Below are 21282 nucleotides of genomic sequence, written 5' to 3'. Positions count from 1 at the left end.
TGCAGGTTTTTCTTTATCCAAGTCTGTCTTTACTGTAAATCTTTATTTTTTTATTTTTATTTTTGGTCACGAGTTTTATCTGCTAAACAACATTGATCAAATGAAAGCCACAGCTGTATAAACCGTCGTCTATCAAAGATGGGGGGGGGGAGCACTTTTACCGCCAGAACTGAGAGCTGTGCTCACTGCCTTGGTCTATGCTACCATCCAGCAGCATGCTGCCAGCTTGGAGATGTGGTCACTGCCATTGCCAGCTCTCATATATACCGTTCAGTTGTTAACAGGGCTTCCTAAAAAAAAAAAAAAAAAAGTTTTTTGCAGCTATGCTGAGTCAGGGAATCTCCCTTAAAGGAGCCGCGCAAATCTCTGCTTGTCTCTAGCATCACAGAGCCCAACTGAGAAAAATGCTGCTACCAAGAAGCCTTGCTTGTCTGTTATTTTGTTTCTAAAACCCATTTTTAAGCTTTTGTTAAGTTTTAAGTGAAAGTTCTTGGTTCTCATGTTGCAGGCCCCATTTTATTATGAGCAGTTTTCCCGCCAGCCTGGTCCCACAGCTGTGTCAGCCACAAATAACACACAGAGACGCTGTATTGGATATAAAGCGGTTGGCCTGTTACTAGCGTTCCTTATTGGCTAGCTCTGTCTTAAATATTAACCCATTTCTATTCATCTGAGTGTTTCCACGTAGTCTTACAGCAGAGAGGGTCTGCACCTCTGCTCTCTCAAGTATGTACATCTTGAATCTCTTTCTATATCTCCCAGAATCCTCCTTGCTCTTAACTGTTGAGCCATCTTTCTAGCCCCAGGGCAAACATCTTGAACTATAAGCACAAGGCAGAGCAAATTTGGAATTGTCTTAGGGTTTCTTTTGCTGTAATGAAACACTATGACCAAAAAGCAAGTTGGGGGAGGACAGGGTTTATTCAGCTTAGACTTCCTCATTGATGTTCATTGCCCCCCTCCAAAAAAAAAAAAATCAGGACAGGAGCATAAACAGGGCAGGAACTTGGAGGCAGGAGCTGATGCAGGGGCCATGGAGGGTGCTGCTCACTGGCTTGCTCCTCATGACTTGATCAGTCTGCTTTCTTATAGAATCCTGGTCCACCAGCCCAGGGATTACACCACCCACAATGGGCTGAGACCTCCCCCGTTTTTTGTGGACCACTCTTCTTGTACACTGTGACGACTGATTTCTAATAAAGAGCTAAATGGCCCATAGCTATTCAGGAGGTCTAGGCGAGACTTCCAGAGGAACCTGGAAAGAAGAGAGGCAGACAAGCCAGGCAGATGCAGACCAAGTCAGACACGCAGAATGGGGTGGAAGTAAAAAGCCACATGTTCAAACATAGATTAGTAAAGATAATGTAACTTAAAAGAGCCAGTTTGGAACAAGCCTAAAGTATAGGCTGAGCTTTCATAACTAATACGCCTCAGCTGGGCTGTGGTGGTTCATGCCTTTAATCCCAGCATTCCGGAGGTAGAGGCAGGCAGATCTTTGTGAGTTCAAGGCCAGCCTGTTCAACAGCTAGAACAGGACAGCCAGGGATATACAGAGAAAACCTGTCTTGAAAGAAATTGTAAAAAAGTCTCTGTGTCATTATTTGGGAGTTGGCTGGGAGGACAGAGAAAGACTCCTTACACCCATTGGTCCCTAATTAAGAAAATGCCTTACTGCTGGGTCTTATGGAGGGATTTTCTCAATTGTGGTTCTTTCCTCTCTCATGACTCTAGTTTATGTCAAGTTGACATAAAGCCAGCCAGTACAGGAATGATGCAAATCTTTGGTTCATGACATACTTTCTCTAACAAGTCTAAATTCATATATTGCCCAAACACCACCTGGGAATCAAGTATTCAATGCCTGAGATTGTGGAGGTGTAATACCCTCAGAGTGAGGAGTCTCCCCGTTTCGGTCAGTTCCCCCAAGAACTCAATGTCCAGTCCAGTTGATGCAACATGCAAGAGGCTTTAATGAACGGGAAACGTTTGTGCAAACAGGGCTCCCTCAGCACGCAGGCTAGAGAGAAGTGTCCAATCTCCAGGCACAGGCGTTTTTAAAGGCAAAACCCACAAGCTTAAGGAGGGGCCCTGACCCTCTGACCATTGAGTACGTGACCAGAGTCATGGGCTCTAGCATGCTCTTTATCGTTTTAGATGGTCTCACTATTTAGGGTGTGCTAATCAGTCTTACCTAAGCAAACGGGTTTTGCAGCTATCTCTTTGTTTCTCTAGGACCCTGTGGACACATTGACCGGAGGGGCAGTTTGTTCCCCTTTGAGTTCCCTGGGGGTGGGGGGAGAGTGACCTTCTTGGTATCTGGCTATCTTAGGGCCTTGCAAGGCAGAGGTTGCAGGTGGTTAGCAAATTCCAGGAACTAAGTCACAGTGGCCTTGGTCAGCTTTCTGGGTCAGATTGCCCTTCATTTCAATTATTTGGGCTCCATTTCATTTCTTTGCTAGTTTAAGTCTTTCAGAGGGACATTTCATTTAAACTACCACAGTAATCTGGGAGTGAATGTCTTTCCTGACTATTTCTTTCATTAAAAGTGCTTCCATAAGACTATAGAGTTGGCTCAGAGGTTAAGAGCACTGGCTGCTCTTCCAGAGATCCTGAATTCAATTCCCAGCAACCACATGGTGGCTCACAACCATCTGTAATGAGATCTTGTGTCCTCTGCTGCCATGCAGGGGTACATACAGACGGGACACTGTATACATAATAAATAAATACAAAAGTTCTTTCATCTGTGACACTGAGTGCAGTTTTACTCAATACTCCATGTGTGTGAATTTCAAGAGTGACACCATCATTTTCACCCCCTTCTACAGGCTCCTTTGTCCAGTTTCATGACTGTAAATGCTTTGCATTTTCCGTACTGTACAACGCTTGCAATCCATTCCTTTTCCACATTTGTTCTTTGAGCTGTTGTTTCATAGCTATTATTTTCTGGAGGTCTAGTGGGTTTCTGAAGCATTCCACTACTTCCTCCTCAGGTCTTCTGCTCCCACGTACTCCTTATTGGGGGGATGTTAGATCACACGGTGAACCCCAAGTTTTCATATGCATTGCTTAAATAAAATTAACCTTGAGTCAGGTGGTTGAGTTAGCAACTCGTTGACAGAAAGTAATTGTGGAGCATCAGAGGGCATCTGGGAGAGATAGAGAGACATGGACATGGTAGCAGGGACAGGTTTGGAGTGGCAAAGCCTTTTCTGGTTTGGCAGACCCGAAGCACAGGTCTTTTGGAGATGCCAGCAAGGAGAGAGGGTTGGCTTGTAGACAGAGTCTCTTTCCCACCCGGTCCTGCTGCCCTTTAGCCCCCAAATAAACACACTGAAACTTATATTAATTATAAACTGTTTGCTTGATGGCTCAGGCTTCTTACTGGCTGTCTCTCTCTTAATTATTAACCCCTAACTACTAATCTATGCATTTCTACATGGTTTTGTCTTACTGGAGAATGCCTCTGGGCCTGTTACTCCTTCGGCAGCTACATGGTGTCTCCCCAGAAGCTTCTCTCTGGGTCCTCTCCCCATAATCCTCCTCATCTGCCTTTACTTCCTGCCCAGCTACTGGCCAATCAGTGTTTTATTCATCAAACAATAAGAGGAACATATATTCACAGCATACAGGACATCCCTCATCATTAGCTAGTTGCTACTCAGCCTGTCTGAGCTTGAGGATTTTCACCCCAGCCTTTGAATCTCGAGTCTTATCTTTAAGTAGAATGATAGAGATTTAGTTAAAGCTACCTTTCATTGCATTGACAGGGCTGGTGCCTGTGGGAACTCAGGCTGCCTCAGACTGCTGCCAGGGAAGCAGGCCAGTAACTGAGGAGTTGCAATTGCTGGCTGAAATAGCAGTAGATTAAGGCACAGCCACTTTGCCAAAGTTAAAATAACAACTCCTCACCCCTTACCACAAATCTAAAAGCACTCCTTCAAGTTAGGAGTGGTCTTCTATCCTCCCCATCAGCTTTATGCAGTTGATCAGTTCATGTTTTGTGTAAATACCGATTCTGATCACTTCTCTGCTTCTTGTCTTTAAGACACTAGTCATAGGCTCTACTTTACGCCCTCCCTTTTTTGAGAAACGTTTAATTTCTGTTTTCCAAGCTGCCCTCTGATCTCTGGGCTCAAGTGATCCTTCTGCCCCTGCCTCCCAAGTAGTTGAAACTGCGGGATGATATATATATGGTCTGTTTTCTAGTCACACTACTGTGTCTGTCTATATCCAAGCAACCCATGTGCTTCTGAGGCTTGCCGCTCCTTGATGACCACCTGCCACATTAGTGTAGAGAGTTCATAAGGGTAAAGATCTGGCGTAGGGCTACTCAGTGGTTTCTGGCAGGATTGACCTGGCTAGGGTCCCACTCCATTGGACCAACCAGCCAACCCCTTAGATTGCCCGGGAAAACCATCCAGGGCCCCTCCTGGCGCAGCCCGCGCCGCGCGGCCTCCAGCCTCTGGGAGGCGCTGTGGGGAAGCCGCCACTTCCTTCTGCCTGCTCCTTCCTTCCGCGCCCGGCGCCGGCACATCCTGTTTTCGTTGGCCGCGCTCTGATGGCGGTCCGCGCTGGAGCTGCGTCCACTTCGTAGGGCCGGTCCTCGCTGGACGCCGTGAGGCCTCGGTGCCCCGCTCCTTTTTCCTCTTGACAAGCCTGCGCACCGTCCTCCAGGGCGCAGAACGTGTGGTGGCCGGCAGCATGGGCCGGGAGTCTCGGTGAGTCCGCGGGCAGCGGGTGGAGGCGGCGGCGCGGCGCGGCGGCTTGGGGCGGCCCCGCGTGTGGCCGCTGAGCAGCCGGTCACCCTGGCTGTGAGGATGCGAGGCTGGCGTGCAGATCCCCCGTACTTGCAACAGCCGGGGCGAGCCCTGAACTGGAGCAGCCTTCCGCGAGTCAGGTCGCCCGTTCACCGAGCCCGCAGCCTCATCACCTCCGTCAGCCCCGGCCCGGCTCTCACTCCCTTACCGCTTCGCCCTTGCAACGTTGCTTACACCCCCTCTAGTTGACTTTTGTGCGCGCGTGGTCTTCCTAAGTCATTTAAAAGAGTCGCGTGTGCAGATCCCCCTCCCCGTACCTACAATATGTGTTCGACTCTTACTGGGTTGCAATAAGCAGTTGTTTTACTTCGCGGCTAGATTTCATATTACTTTGTTACCTGCTTCTTGTCTTTTTGAAACCGTCCACGTGCGCACCTTATTGTAACTGTAATTATAATTATACGGTGTCTTCAAAACTTTAGGATGTTGGTAACCTTGAGGTTATTATTATTCTATTGAAAGATGATTGATACGTATGCAGTCGGTCTGAAAGATACTACGGTTCAGTGTCTAGTGAGAATGAAAATTCTGCATTGCTTTTAATGCTAACAGCACTTTACTGGGCTGTAACTCAGGTTCAGGAACATGAGTAAAGTGTGGTGGTGCATCTGGAACTTTTGCGGATAAAGGCAGTGTAGTCAGTTCATATGACTACCTAAGTTTCCCAAAGGCGTTGATCTTCATCTGGGTACCTAGACCAGCGATCTGGAAGCAATATTTGATTCTTCCTCTCCCACACTGCTTATTTCTAGTTAGAGTCTGCAGTATTTTCCTCATTCCTGATCTCTGACTTTATTAAGGCCCTTAATATTCATTGTCCAGACTGCTTCAAATTGATTCCTCCCTGAATTATCCTTCCTTCCTGTCTTCCCTCCCTTCCTCCTTCCCTCCCTCCCTCTCTCCTTTCCTCCTTCCCTCCCTCCCTCTCTCCTTACCTCCTTTCCTCCCTCCCTCCACCCACCTTTTTTTGAGACAGGGTTTCTCTGTGTTGCTTTGGAGCCTGTCCAGGAACTCATTTTGTAAATCAGACTGACCTTGAACTCACAGAGGTTTGCCTGCCTTTGCCTCCCGAGTGCTGGGATCAAAGCCACCACCACTTGGCTTTTAAAACATTTTTTTATTGAGTTATTTGGTCTTACTTGCATTGGTGTTTTGCCTGGATGCATGTCTGTATGAGCATGTCAGATCCCCTGGAACCGGAGTGAAGGACTGTCGTGAGTTGCCGTGTGGGTGCTGGGAATTGAACTGGGTTCTCTGCAGGAGCAGCCTGTGCTGTGCTCTTAGTTGCTGAGCCTTCCCTCCCTACTGTTGCCTCCTTTGTTTGGTTTGTTCTTTGCTCAGCAACAAACAAAATAATGCTTCCATTTCTTTTTCTTTTTCTTGGTTTTTCGAGACAGGGTTTTTTCTGTGGCTTAGGAGACTGTCATGGAACTCGCTCTGTAGACCAGGCTGGCCTCGAACTCACAGAGATCTGCCTGTCTTTGCCTTCCGAGTGCTGGGATTAGAGCCGTGCACCATCACCACCCTGCTCACTCCAGCCCTTTTGACAGAGTTTTATTTTGTCACCCTGACCTCAGACCCTGACCCTAACCCCTGACCCTAACCCCTGACCTCACACCCGCTGTGTTCCTCCTGCCTCAGTCTCCTGAGTGCTGTGCATGAGTCCGCACCCTTGTTTCTCTTCAGCCTCTCCTGTGCATGTACTGCAGCAACAGTTCATTTTCTCCTTCCAATTACACATGGGTTTAGTTTGCTGTTTTTTTTTTTTTTAAACACATAGAAATTAAATTCAAGCTGCTTGCTAAGCATAATCTTTATTTGCTACTATTCCAGCCATTACCGAAAACGGTCAGCATCACGAGGACGCTCTGGAAGTCGGTCTAGGAGTCGCTCACCCTCTGACAAAAGAAGTAAACGTGGAGATGACAGGCGTTCTAGGAGTAGGGACAGAGACAGAAGGAGAGAGAGGTCTCGGAGTAGGGACAAAAGAAGATCACGGTCAAGGGACAGGAAGCGTCTGAGGTAAGCCATTCATCCATCATTCCGGAAGAACCAGCCATTGTGGCCCTTACCGGATAAATTGAGCCTCATGAAAAGTGTGTCCTGGCTTGCAATTTAATGGTCCATTTGTGGACCTGCTTTTCCCACTGTTTGATTAGACACCGGCTTTGTCTATTAAAGTTTTCTTAAGCAATATTTTTAAGCTTAGAAATTTAGACTGTGTTTTCTGTAATTCAAAAAGAACCCTTGAAGTAAGATAATAAGTTTTGTTTATGGAGATTTTATTTGATTCTGCCTGAGATGGAACATTCTCAACTTTCCTATTTTACATTTATTTATTTAATTATTTTGGTTTTGTTTGTTTGATTTTTCGAGACAGGGTTTCTCTGTGTAACAGTCCTGGCTGTCCTGGAATTTGCTTTGTAGACCAGGCTGGCCTTGAACTCACAGAAATCCACCTGCCTCTGACTCCCAAGTGCTGGGATCAAAGATAGCTATTGTATTTATTGTCACTAGTATCAATAGTTGCAACTTTCTTGGAGTAAAATGTCTTTAAAAACAGTTTTCCTCATCTACTCAATTTTTTTTGTACTAAAATAGGAAATAATACATAGTTAGACTATGACTAGCTCTTTAGACCAGGCTGGCCTGGAACTCAAAGAAATCTGCATGCTTCTGCCTCCCCAATGCTGGGATTAAGGGCACATGACACCACACTGCATGATTATTCTTTTTTTCTGTTTAAATTATTGCATCTTTGTGTAGTAGGAGCAGTTAGGTCCCTTGGTCATTCTGACATTTGATAACTTTCTTGCATGTTGATATGACAAGGTAGGTTGGAAGATGAGAATATTGTGGTATTTATACCTGGTATTGCAGAGAGGTGGATCGTGTGGGCCAATTCAGTTTTGGATTCTCTGTCCATGGACAGTTCCCACAGTTCAATCATGCACATGTTATGGTATATGAATTGATAGCTTAATTTTTTGATCTCTGAGTTTTTATGTGAAAGTAAAATTGTAAGATTTTATATTAGGGATTTTGAGGCTGGGAGTGGTTGCATACACCATTTATCCAAGCACTAGAGTGTCAGAGGTGGGTGGATCTCTTGTGTTCTGAGCCAGTGAGATACACACACAAAAAAAATTGAGAGAGTATATAGTGAATTCTCCATTTTTCTAGAATGCATGGAGTTTTGTGGGGGCACTAGTAGCTCTCGGGAAGAGGTATTGCAGCCTATTGCCTCCTAATCTTCAGATGATGTTTTTTTTAGCCCAGGTTCTGCCCAGCTCCTTCCTTAGCGTATGCTTCCCCCCCCCCCCCTTTAGGCTTCCCCCGATGCTGGGGTTAGGATCCTGTACAGCTCAGCAGTGCTCCAGTGTTATGCTGCAGCCCCAGTCCTGGGCTGTCTGTGAAAACTGGCTTTGATCCTATAGGTGGTAGACTTAAAGGATTGTTACAACGTTTCCATTGATCTTTGTGTGAATGAACTGGCTTCACTTGTGTCCTGTCTGCTAGCTGATTGGGAATGCTACCTGTAATCCCGATCCTAACCTTAAACTGCTTTCAGTTCGGGACAGTCATAATCTGAAATAGTAACTCCCTTTGGCCACAAAATAATTGAAAACTCTCCCTTCCAGGCGTTCCAGAAGTAGAGAGCGAGACAGAAGCCGAGAGAGAAGAAGATCTCGGAGCCGAGATAGGAGGCGCTCAAGGAGCAGAAGCCGGGGCCGGCGATCCCGGTCCTCCAGTCCTGGCAGCAAAAGCAAGAAGGCCGAGAATAGGTAAAGCTGTCATTGACCGAATCTGCTGTACAGTTCCTTCCTAATCAGTCATAACAGACTTTGACTCTTGCTATGAATTGATGGCAGAACTTTTATTTATGAGGTTATGGGGCTTATAATTCAGTTGGAGAACAGCAGATTCTACTGGTTTTAAGCTGTACATCGTACCCTTATTTAGTGTGTATTATTAGTGGTTGGAACGTTTGTAAACATCTTTGTGGGACTTGAGTGTCTTTTGGCAGGGATGAGTGTTGTAGTTGCCTGCTGGTTGCCATGTATTCAGCTACATCCTTGGCATCAGTTCTCAGAAGTTAAGGTACTTTTGACAACTTTTTAAAGATTTCTTAATAACGTATGTCTACCTGTGTAGGTATGTGTAAATGAGTGTAGGGGCCAGTGGAGGAAGGCCTCAGCTCCTCTGGGAGCTGGAGTTACCCATTGTGGGTGCTGGGAACAGAGCTCCTTTTCAAGAGCAGTAAGTGGACTTAAGCACTGAGTCAGCTCATGGCGTACTTTGTTGAATTAAAGTGCGGTGGCCTTTGCCTGTGTGTCTCTCATGATGCTGATAACGGTTGAAACGCCACCTCTTCACAGTCTCCCAACACCCTCACCGCCGCCACGAGAGTGGGCACGCGACTCTCGCTTGTTTCCTGTTCTATTCCCTTGTTGCTACCTCCCCCATATTGTTTGTTTTTGTTCATAAATTGTACTTTTATTTTTCCAAGGCTAGTTTAATGCTGTTGGGATTTTGTGAGGTAGAGGCTGGCGGATCTCTGAGTTTGAGATCAGTCTGGTCTACATAAAGTTCAAGGACAACTAGGGCTCTGTAAAAAGAATGAAGGAAAGGGAAAGTGAAATGGAGGGCTTATGGAATACTGAATTTTATCTCTTTATGTGTATGGGTGTTTTGTCTGCGTGTATGTCTGTGCAGCGTGTGCATGTCCGATGCCTGTGGATATCAGAAGAAGGTGTGGAATCCCTAAAAAGGGAGCCAGACATGGTTATGAGCCAACATATGGGTGTTAAGACTCAAACCAGAGTCCTGGGCGATTGGTGTTTTTCAATGAGAGCCATCTCTCTAGCCTGTTTTATCGCTTGACCTTGGTTATAGGAATGCAGATATCTGTTTTCAAACAATCTTTTGTTCCCTGTCCAAACTTTTTGTTTATTGAGACAGTGTCTTGCTATGTCCTCATGGTTGGCCTCTGTCTCACAAGGATTATTGTCATTGCACTTTCTTGGCATTCCATCTCCCTGGATGAAGCCACTGACCTTTTCTTTATCGTTTTACCACCTGTGTGCACCTCAGACTACTTGGTTTTTAATTTCACGTGCATGGTCCTTCCTTTGTTTTTCCGCATTGTTTGAGATGCACCTGTGTTGTCTCAGTCTGTAGTTGTTTTGTCGCTGAGTACTGTTCTGTGAGGTCACTGAATCACAGCTTAGGGTCTACTGACGTGGATGTGTGGCTTGGTGCTGAGGGCCTTCAGCTTTTTTTTCCCTCATTTTTTTCATTTGGCATCAAACCTAAAAACTTGTGCTTTAACCATGGCTGATGGCTTTTTAGACAGGGTCTTGGCATGTGTGCCTCAGACTGGCCCTGAATTCCTGACCTCCTGCAGCCTCCTGAATGCTGGTGGGTACCCCTGTGTACACACCCTCGAGTACTGCTGCCCTGGCACACCTGCACGTGTGCTTTCTTAGGAAGTATATCCCGAAGTGAGACAGACACAGCTCTGTTTGCAGCAAACTCCAGAGAGTGTATTTCTACCCCAGCACTAGAGTATGAGAGATCTACTTCACACCTTTCCCAGTGTCTAAAATTGCCAGTTTTAGGTTATCTGAGCAGATAAATATGCAATAATATTTTGGGGTTTTTTGTTGCTTTTTTTTTTTTTTTTTTTTTTTGCTTCTAAGAATTGGAAAGAAGTTCGTTACTGGGAGAAGGCATGGGCCAGGTGGTGGCGGTGGTGCACACTTTTAGTCCCAGCACTCAGGAGGCAGAGGCAGGTGATCTCTTGAGTTTGAGGCCAGTTTAGTTTACAGAGTGAGTTCCAGGACAGCTAGCGCTACACAGAGAAACCCTGTCTCAAAAAGCCAAACAAACACCCCCCCCCCCACGAAAAAAAAAGCTGATTGTTGGCTTCTCAAGAGTTCAAGAGTGAGATGCCTTATTGTGGCTTAACTGTGCCTTTTTCTGGTTGCTGTTCTGGCTGGATATGTTTTGAATGAATTTTTATTGTCCATTTGGGTTAAGTACATGTTCATATCTTTTTTTTATCATTACTTTAATTTTTTTTTTTTTTTTTTCTTTCAAGACAAATTTTCTTAGTGTAGCCCTGGCTATCCTGTAACTAACTCAGTACACCAGGCTGGCCTTGAACTCACAGAGATCCATCTTCTTGCCTTTTCCTCTGGAGTGCTGGGACTAAAAGTATGCACCACCACCACCCCCCAGAATCCTTTAATTTTTATTTTTATGTATACAAGTATTTGCCTGCATGTATGTATATGCACCACATATGTGTCTTGTGCTGAGGTCAGAAGAAGGTATTGGATTCTCCGGAACTGGAGTTATACATTATGTGGGTGCTAGGAACCAAACCCAGGTTCTCTGTAAGAGCAACAAGTACTCCTGATTCCTGAACCTTCTCTCCAGTCCATATTTCTTTTTTTTCCCCTCATTTTCCTTTTGGATAATTTCTAAAATTTCATTTATAGGATTTTTTTTATATTTTCCTCATAATGATACTAGTTGAATATTTCTTTTTTCTTTTCAGTCTTGTTTCTTTCTTTTTTTTTTTTTAATAATTTATTTAGTCTTTCAAATTTCATTTTGCTGGTTAAATAATTCTTGCCCAAAAGGCTTGGGGCCAGAAGTGTTTTCAGTCTGGGACTTCCTTATTTTGTTATTTATATACATATAATGAGAGCTATCTTAAGAATGATGTCCATGTCTAACCAAGAGCTTACTTTTTATGAACGTCTTATACACAGCCTGGAAGTGGGGTTTTTGTTGTTTGATTTTATGCTGCTACTGGGGATTGATCCAGTACCATGTACAGGCTAAGCATGTACCTCCCTTCCCCCAACTTCCCAGCGACACCCATCTCTTTGAAGTTAGTTTTAGATGATATTTTTAGTGTGTATGCATGGCTATAACCTGGGGTGTGCAGTTAGATAGGAAATTTCCTTCTAGAGATGTCAAGAACACACAAAACTTCAGACTTTAGATAAACAGTGATTGAGTTTAAGCCTGAAGCTGTGTGTGGTGGCACACACTTTTGATCCCAGCACGCAGGAGGTGTAGGTGAGACAGTCTTTGTGAGTTAGGGTCCAGCCTGGTCTACAGAGCAAGTTCAAGGACAGCCATGGCAACACAGAGAAACCCTGTCCTGAAAAATCAAAAACCAAACAAAAACCTAACAAAGGTAGCATAGGCAAAGAACATATTTTATCTAAACAAAGACTAACATACTAAATGCAGCATAACGAACACATTGATTTTATTTCAAGAAAGGAAAATTAACATTAGAAAATCAGTGTGGCAAGTAAGATTAATGGAGGAAAGTCAGTATTTTTTTCTTTTTCTGAGAAGTTATTATTATTTCTGAAGTCATTATTTAATCCAGAATAAAGTTTTACTCTTTTTCTTTCCTCTGAGGCAGGGTTTTTCTGTGAATCTTGGCTATCCTGGAACTTTTTTGTGTAGACCAGGCTGGCCGAAAATTGGAAGAGAACTTCCTTCCTCTGCCTCCTTAGTGCTGGGATTAAAGGCTTCATTTTTGTTTTTGTTTTTTAATTTTTTTTTTTTTTTTTTTTGAGACAGGGTTGCTCTGTATAGCTTTGTAGACCAGGCTGGCCTCGAACTCACAGAGACCTGCCTGCCTCTGCCTCCTGAGTCCTGGGATTAAAGGTATGCGTCACCAATGCCTAGCTCCAGCTTCTCTCTCTCTCTCTCTCTCTCTCTCTATCTATCTATCTCTATCTCTCTCTCTGTGTGTGTGTGTGTGTGTGTGTTATATGTGTGTAAAGACAAGTTCTAAAGTGTCTTCCTCAGATGTTCTCCAACTTATTTATTTACTTTTAAAGATGTGTTTATATGTATACAGTGTTCTAACTGCATGTGTGCCTGAAGGCCAGCAGAGGGCACCAGATCTCATTACAGATGGTTGGGAGCCCCCATGTGGTTGTTGGAAATTGTACTCAGGACCTCTGGAAGATCAGTACTCTTAACTTCTGAGCCATCCCTACAGCTCATTTTTAAAGAGAGTGTCTTCCTGAATGTGGCATGGAGGTTTCCAGTGAGCTTTCACCTGGGGGCTGTGGGTCCTTCCTTATTCAGGTTCTAAGGCTTTTGTGGCAATCCGTTTACCCACTAAGCTGTCTCCCACCCCATTTGACTAAATTTAACATATCTTTATTTTTGAACTTTTTTTCCCCTCAAGACAGGGTTTCTCTGTATTGTTTTGGAGCCTGTCCTGGAACTGGCTCTGTACATCAGGCTGGCCTCGAACTCACAGAGATCTGCCTGCCTCTGCCTCCTGAGTTCTGGGATTAAAGGCGTGTGCCACCAACACCCAGCTTATTTTTGAACATCTTAGCAGGATATTTTACAACCTGATCATAAGATTAGAAATAGGGCTGGGAGTGATGGCCCAGGGCTAGAGTACTTGAGGACTTAGCCCAGTCCCAAGTATCCCAGTAAGTAAAGCTAAGGCCTGGTATGCACTTGTAATCCCAGTGCTGGGGACGGTCCAGGCTAATCAGTAGGTCTTGCTGGCCATCCAGCTCTGACAAGTGACAGCTCCTGAGGAATGCTACCCCAGTTTGTCCTTTGGGCTCTACTACACACATACATGCCCCCCCCCCCCACACTCATAAACACACACATTAGAAATACAAAGGACATAGTCAAAAACAAGATTGGAGGACTCCTTGTGCCACGCCCATAAAGACATGCCAAAAAGTTGCAGGCTCTGAAAGTTGCTCCAGAAATCATGGATGGTGTCAGATTGTGCGTTTAGAGATGAATTAATAGATGAGTGAAAGAACGTACAGAGCCTGTGCCAGCCGTCTCGTAAATGACAGGTGACATTCAGGGAGTGAGAAATGCTGTGGACATTTGCTACTCTAATAAAATAGGACCGCCTTCACTGTGTTTACAGAAAGCAGTGCTGGGCGGAATAAAGAACAAATTAGATGGCAAGATAAAACAATTAGCTAATAAGTTTTATAGAGTTTATATTGAAGAATATCTTTTTAACCTCTGAGTATGTTTGTCAAACCTGCCAGGATGTCTAGACAGGATCACTCAGAAACACCAGTCATGAACAGAAGAGGAGAGATGGGATTTTTAAATTTTAGGTATATGACTGTTTGCCTGCATGTGTGTCTAGATTCCTCATGCATACAGGACGTGCAGAGGCCAGAAAAGATACCTGGAAACTGTCACCAATGGTTGCATACTACATGTGGGTGCTGGGAACTGAACTTGGGTCTTCTTTAAGAGCAGCAGTGCTCCGAACATTAATTTTATATCATTAAAATTAAGCCACTTTGAACCGGGCAGTGGTGCACGCCTTTAGTTCCAGCACTTGGGAAGCAGAGACAGGTGGATCTCTATGAGTTCAGGGCCATCCTGGTCTACAGATCAAGTTCCAGGACAGGCTCCAAAGCTACACAGAGAAGTCCTGTCTCGAAAACAAACAAAAAACATTAAGCCATTTTGTTATTAGAGACATAAGTCAAATTGTAAGCCCATTCTGATTTTAAATATTATTACATATATGAATTACTAAAATTGTACAATCCTGTGTAAATTTGTAATATTTTTAGACAAATTTCCAAATGTTTAGTAGTGTTTTCTATTAGCGTTAAAAGGTTTACTTTTCTCATATTTCAGGTATTTATTTTTGGAATATTGATAATGTACTAATTATTGGAGAAATAAAAAAAATGAGGTCTAAATCTGTTAAATAGTTTGAAATGAGTATGGCAGGACCTTCAAATGGCTCAGAAGTGCTTGCTCCTAAGGCTCAAGCTGACCTTGATCCCTGGTTCTCAGTGTAGGTTAGACCTGACTTCTGCCAGTTGTACCTGACCTCCACAGGTGTTCTCACACACGCGTGCTCTCTCTCTCTCTCTCTCTCTCTCTCTCTCTCTCTCTCTCTCTCTCTCTCTCTCTGCAAGAAGAAATGATTTCCAAATGATGGTATCTTGCTCTCTTTTGTTCTTTGGTAGGTCTAGGTCCAAAGAGAAAGCGGAAGGTGGGGACAGTTCTAAAGAGAAGAAAAAAGACAAAGATGATAAGGAAGATGAGAAGGAGAAGGATGCTGGGGTACGTTCAGCGCGAGACATTCAGCTCTCTGGTAAACCAATCAGAAGGCCCCTTACGAAGAGACACTTCTTTACGCTATACAAAAAGATTATCCCACAATATACGAGCGATTCTTTAAAAATTTGTATTATTAGTTTATGTGCATGGGTGTTTTGTGTGTATGTCTGCGTACCACTTGTGTGCCTGGTGCCAGCAGAGGCCAGGATACAGCTGCAGATCTGTGGGAACTGGAAAAAGAGATGGTTATGAGCTGTCATGTGGGAGCTGGGAAGAGCAGGCGGTCCTCTGAAGTGCTGAGCCGTCTCTCCAGCCCCAGCTTTGACTTCCTTTATGGAAAGTGCTTCCTGTCACAACTCTTGCCTGATTCTTTGTTTCTACCCCTCCTCCCTCACTGCATTTCTTCTTTAATTAAGATCCATTCATTTATTGCATATACAGGGTTCTACCTGCATGTGTGCCAGCAGAGGGCGCCAGGTCTCAATACACATGGCTGTGAGCCACCATGTGGGTGCTGGGACTTGGACTCAGGAGCTCTGGAAGAGCAGCCACGTCTCTTAACCTCTGAGGCGTCTCTCCAGCTCCTTCACTGCATTTCTTTCTCATGGTCTTGTTATGTATAGCTCAGACTGGCCTAGAACTACCCTAGCCTCTTTCATTTATAGGTGCTAATGACCAGGTCTGCCTTTGATTCCAAAATACGTTGCATTGTTTTATGTGTGTTACACACATGGCATGCCTTGACACAAGTGTAGCAGTCATGTTTACCTTCAAGCATTAATTCTCTACTTCCAGCATGTGAGTTATAGGGATTGGACTCAGATGGTCATTCTTGGCATCAAGTGCCCTTATCTCCTGAGCAATCCTGCTGGCCTTGTTTCTATATGAAAGAAGCATCATTATAAGGATGAGTGATTACTAAATCTGGTGTCCATTTAGGAATGTATACACACATCCATTTTTTTTTTTAAGTATTTTGGAGAACTTATTTAGAATTGCTAATCTGATTTTCATTTTCTCTCTTTTTCTTTCTTTTTCTCTTTCCCTCCCCAAAGAACTTTGACCAGAATAAGCTGGAGGAAGAAATGAGAAAACGAAAAGAAAGAGTTGAGAAATGGCGAGAAGAACAGCGTAAAAAGGCCATGGAAAACATAGGGGAACTGAAAAAGGAAATTGAAGAAATGAAGCAAGGGAAAAAATGGAGTCTAGAAGATGATGATGGTATATTTGGGGTGTGGGCGATGCCTCTTTTCTAAAATCGTGGAAAATGTGCACTGTGCTGTATTCACGTTTTAACATTCTTCAGGGCTTTGGGCGTGCTCATCAAATGCTCTAGCAGCAAGCCACGTCCCTAGCTCCGCTGTCATCGTTGCAAACGTAGAATGTTGAGTGTAGTTGCTCATGGTGTGTTCAGAGCTGTGTAGCCCTCCTCACTGCTGGTTTCCAGAGCTTTCGTCATCCCAGAGGAAACTTCACCGGCTCCCGCTGAAGGTCCCGCCATGCTCCTCAGTGCAGCCATGCGATTGGTGTCTTTTGTGTCTGGCTTTCTACTTGAGCATACTGTCTGAGATCCATTCATCTTATAGCATGCTCTACTTTCTTTAATGGCTGAGTAGTAACCTAGTAAGTGTACGTGATAGGGTCTCACTATATTAGCACCAGATGGCCTAGAATTTCCTATGTAGACCAGGCTGGCCTTGGACTCTGCCTTGTAACTACAGGGCTTTAAGGCATATGCCACTAGGCCTGGCAATACTTTGTTTTCCTGTTTAAGACAGGGTTTCTTTTTCTAATCTACGCAGGCCTTGAGTTTGTGGTTCGCCTACTTCAGTCTCCCAAACATTGGGATTATGGCTTGTGCTACCATGCTTTATTCATATGCTCACTTGCTTCAGACACTTGAGCTGTTTCTGCCTTCTGTTTTTAGCATTGGTATGCAAAGAAATATTTGAGTTTCTGTTCATAACTTTTTTTTCCTTTTGTAAATCTATGTACCTTGAAATAGGTTTGCTGAATTCATACTGAGATTCTTACAGTTTTAGATAGAGGATCTCATTGTGTTGTCTAAGCTGTCCTGAAGCTCCTGCACCTAAGAGATTGTTCCCTTACTCCCTGAGTAGCTGGGACTGTAGGTGTGAGCCACTGTGTCTGGCCATATGGAGATTTTTAAGGGCCTCCTTCAGTGGATGCTAAGATTCCAGTTGTCGAGGAGCATCCAGTGAGAACCCAGAGCACACAGGTGTACACTGCACAGATAGTAGATGGCGCTAGCGTGTTTGCTGTCTGGGTAACTGGTAATGAGAGTGAGCTCCCCTGATGGTTCTCCATCATCCAGAGCCCCAGCTGCAGGGCTCCCGCCCCTCTTCTGACCTTCGAGCACCGAGACACACAAATGTGGACATTCATGTTTATCTTAAAAAGGTAAACACACCTCTAACCTTTTATGATTTAGGAGAGAAACATTTTCCTCTTGTTTTGTGCTTCTGAGGCTTGAGCCCAAGGGTTAGCCCGGGCAGTCAACACACGGCAGCACTGGGTCACACCCAGGGCTCAGCAGGTGCTGTGGACACGCTGAGTCACACCCAGGGCTCAGCAGGTGCTGTGGACACGCGGGGTCACACCCAGGGCTCAGCAGGTGCTGTGGACACGCGGGGTCACACCCAGGGCTCAGCAGGTGCTGTGGACACGCGGGGTCACACCCAGGGCTCAGCAGGTGCTGTGGACACGCTGCACCACTGCATTACACTGTAGCCCATTTTCCATTTCTGATTTTGACTCTTGAAATTTTAGTAAAATAGAAGATTATGGTATATCTTACAGGAAAATAGAATTCTGATTCATTTTCTGTGAAAGTTCCTGTCTTAGGTAGGGGTTTCTTTTGCTATGAAGAGACACTATGACCATGGAAACTCTTATGAAGGAACATTTAATTGGGCGTCTTTCATTTTCAGAGGCTTAGTCCTTTATCATCGTGTGAGGTGGTAGTGTTCAGGCAGACACAGTGCTGGAGAAGGCACCAAGAGTTGTTTAGGCAACCGGAAGCGGGTTATCTCATTGGGCGTGGCTTGAGCATATGTGAGACCTCAAAGCCCACCCCAACAGTGACACTTCTTCAAGGCCACACCTACTCCAACAAAGCCACATCTCCAAATTATGCCACTCGGAATGAGTTTATGGGATCCGTTGAAATGACCACAGCTGGAAACAGTTTCTCTTTATCAGTGGTCTTGATGGGAAGAGTAGATTTTCTTGAGCTAAGAGTGATCAGTGTCTTTCTTTTTGTCACTCAAAGATACTTGAAGGAAGAATAGTTAAAAATCTGGGGATAACTGTTGTTCTTTCCTGTGTGAGCATGAAGACGGGAGCTGAGTTTCTGATGATGAGTTCCAGGCCAAGTGAAAGATACTTTGTCTCAAAACACTGGAGTAGGTAGCACCTGGAAAATGGTGGCGCTGTACACATGTGCACACAGCAGGGTGAGGAGTGAAAGACTGAGAAGTAAGAGGGACAGATGTCATTTTTAGCAGAGGAAGTGTTCAGTGTAAGTTAGAACTGTAGCATTTTAGCTGTTTGGTTGTTGGAAAATCCAGCACAGGGCGTAATGCATGCTGGAAGTCACTCTTCTGCTCAGCCGTGTGTCCCCAGCGCTGGAAATACATTTCAGCACAATTGCCCTTTTACCCCTCTTGTTTTGTTGTTTTTGAGGCAGGGTTTCTCTGTGTAACTGTCCTGGAACTCGTTCTGGAGACCAGGCTGGCCTTGAACTCACAGAGATCCACCTGCCTCTGCCTCCCAAGTACATGTACCACCGCTTCCTGGCCTATTTATTTATTTGTTCCCTTGCTTGTTTGCCTATTTGCTTACTTATTTTTTGGTTTTCTTTTGCCCCCTCCTTTAGTTAAATGATTTATTAATATGTTTTTGCTCACTGTTATTTAACAGTAATACATACGTTATTAGGAATGTAAGACCGTCCCAGTGTGAGCACTTGAACTGCACCTAGGAGTGAACTATATGTAGCCCTAAGAGGGTGTTTGCACAGGGGAAGGTGATGGAAGTATTGGAACAGATGTGGCATCTCTCCTCTTTAAAAACAAATGTAAACGTATTTGTGGGTGGCTGCAGTCAGGCCCTTACACACCTGCAGAGGTCAGAGGTCAGCTTCCAGGGTTGTTTCCTCCTTGGCCTCAGGTTGTCAGGCTTGTGCAGCAAAGACCTTTCACCGCCCTCCCCCAAGCATGTCACTGGCCTGTGTGTTTCCTTTTGAAGTGTGTGTACAAAGAAAATGCATTCTGCTGTTTTAGACGATGAAGATGATCCTGCAGAAGCAGAGAAGGAAGGAAATGAAATGGAGGGTGAGGAGTTAGACCCTTTAGATGCCTACATGGAGGAAGTGAAGGAGGAAGTAAAGAAGTTTAACATGAGGAGTGTGAAAGGTGGTGCTGGGAATGAGAAGGTACGTGGCTGGCTGCGGGAGGGCCGACTCGTCACTGTGATTGCTCCGTTGATCTGCAGGGTGAGAAGTTAGGCGGTGCCACGTGTCTTTAATTCCTGCCCTCAGGAGGCAGAGTCAGGCGGATCTCTGAGTTTGAGGCCAGCCTGGTCTACAGAGTGAGTTCCAGGACAGCCAGGGCAACAGAGGAACCCTGTCTCTGAAAAACAGATGAGCAAAGACAAACAAAAATCTATTCAGATTTAGATGTTCTGCCTTAAGTTCTGAGTGTGTGAATGTATCTGACATTGGAAAGTTCACACAAAACAAAATGAAGCTTTCTTGGTCTTGAAACTTGAATCGTGTTAGTTCCATTTACATTTTGTAGGGTTTAGTATTGTCTTGCATCTGGTGTCCACGTATTTTAAAACCTATTCTTTGTTTTACTTTTTGCACAATATTTTAATACCTCTTTTTTATTTTAGAAGTCTGGGCCGACAGTCACAAAAGTTGTTACTGTGGTAACAACCAAAAAAGCAGTAGTAGATTCCGATAAGAAGAAAGGGGAGCTGATGGAGAATGACCAGGATGCTATGGAGGTGAGTCTTCATTTGACTTGGTTTATGATTGATTGTGTCCTAGGAGCAGTTATCGCAAAGCTTGATGTCGATGTGCTTAGCGGCTAGTTACAGAAGCCACCCTGTCAGACAGACTCTAGGCAGTAGCGTGGTCATCTAACTTTGCTGTGTCCTACTTTTCATTCCCTCTGCTTTATTGCTCATCTCAGACCTACAGCAGAAAAGTGAAGAAGTGAAATGAATGGCATTTCTTCCCTTAATCTATACTGCAAGGTTCTATGTAGTGAAAACAGTAGCAAAACTTTAATGACATTGCTGAGAATTATGTGAGGCTTGTATTACTATTAAAACTTTGAATAAAGAAAACATTAAATTAAGTTGAAAACTTTTTAAGGAGTTGATTTACTTATGTGGAAAGTCATGGACATTCTTACTTGAGAGTTTTAGGATATGCAATCTTCATTTTCTTGGAATGGTAGGGAAGCCTTGTGGACTTCAGATAGCATCTGAAGCGGCCGCAGAGGGTGTCCTGAGAGAGACAAAGGCTTTGACAATTAGGACTTCTGGCTCCTGGAAGGGGATGAATAATGAACTTTCCTTTTTGTCCCTGAAAATTCAAGTATTCTTCAGAGGAGGAGGAAGTTGATCTTCAGACGGCTCTCACAGGCTACCAGACAAAACAGAGAAAACTTCTAGAACCAGTTGATCATGGAAAAATTGAATATGAACCATTCAGGAAAAATTTTTATGTTGAAGTTCCAGAACTAGCGAAAATGACTCAGGAGGGTGAGATGTTTCTGTTTGCTTGGTTATTTTATGGTGGCCTCTGGGAGGGTGCTCCACTCCTCACTGGGAGTGTTTGAGTGTGCATAGGTCTGGAAGTTGGAAGATGTTTCTGGAAGTATTTTTAAAAAGAGCAAAATGGATTTAGTCACATAGCTGATGTTCTTAGGGTTGAAAGTGTTGTTCATGTGAGATTCAAACAAATTGTTTCTGTTGGTCCTGTTGGTGTGAGACAGTTGGTATGGCTAACAGCCATCAGTCTGCTGTTGGTTAGCCAAAGGCCATCTGAGCAGCTCATGCTAGAAGAGGTGGTTCTGCCAGTCAGTCATTCGTTACGCTTGCAGTTGAGGAAAATATGAAAACCAAAGTGTTGAAATTGGGTATTTCCCGCTATTCTTGATTTACTGCAGCAGTAATTACTCTGTCTCTCTGAGCTTTAGTGTTTCTGTTGTATGTAGCTCAGCTATGGGGTTTTACCAGGTAGCATGTTTGACTTTTGACCACCCAGTGACTGGAAGAAAATGGTACCAGTAGAGGAGCTTCTAAC

General features: G+C 44.4%; 1 protein-coding gene across 1 annotated transcript in view; it reads left to right on the top strand.

The window, feature by feature from the left end:
* The first annotated feature begins 4571 nt into the window (after positions 1-4571).
* The window catches only part of Ddx46 (DEAD-box helicase 46), a 45860-nt gene continuing 29149 nt past the window's right edge, over positions 4572-21282 (top strand). The window contains exons 1-8 of the mRNA XM_051194196.1: positions 4572-4721; positions 6654-6842; positions 8462-8605; positions 14849-14945; positions 15998-16163; positions 19247-19398; positions 19860-19973; positions 20573-20738. Of these exons, the coding sequence (XP_051050153.1) occupies positions 4705-4721; positions 6654-6842; positions 8462-8605; positions 14849-14945; positions 15998-16163; positions 19247-19398; positions 19860-19973; positions 20573-20738 (1045 nt within the window). The 5' untranslated portion in view covers positions 4572-4704. The remainder of the gene's footprint in view (positions 4722-6653; positions 6843-8461; positions 8606-14848; positions 14946-15997; positions 16164-19246; positions 19399-19859; positions 19974-20572; positions 20739-21282) is intronic.

The sequence above is a fragment of the Phodopus roborovskii genome, unplaced genomic scaffold (genome assembly GCF_943737965.1).
Source record: "Phodopus roborovskii unplaced genomic scaffold, PHOROB, whole genome shotgun sequence".
Lineage (NCBI taxonomy): Eukaryota > Metazoa > Chordata > Mammalia > Rodentia > Cricetidae > Phodopus > Phodopus roborovskii.
This window is presented reverse-complemented; position numbering and strand designations above follow the sequence as displayed.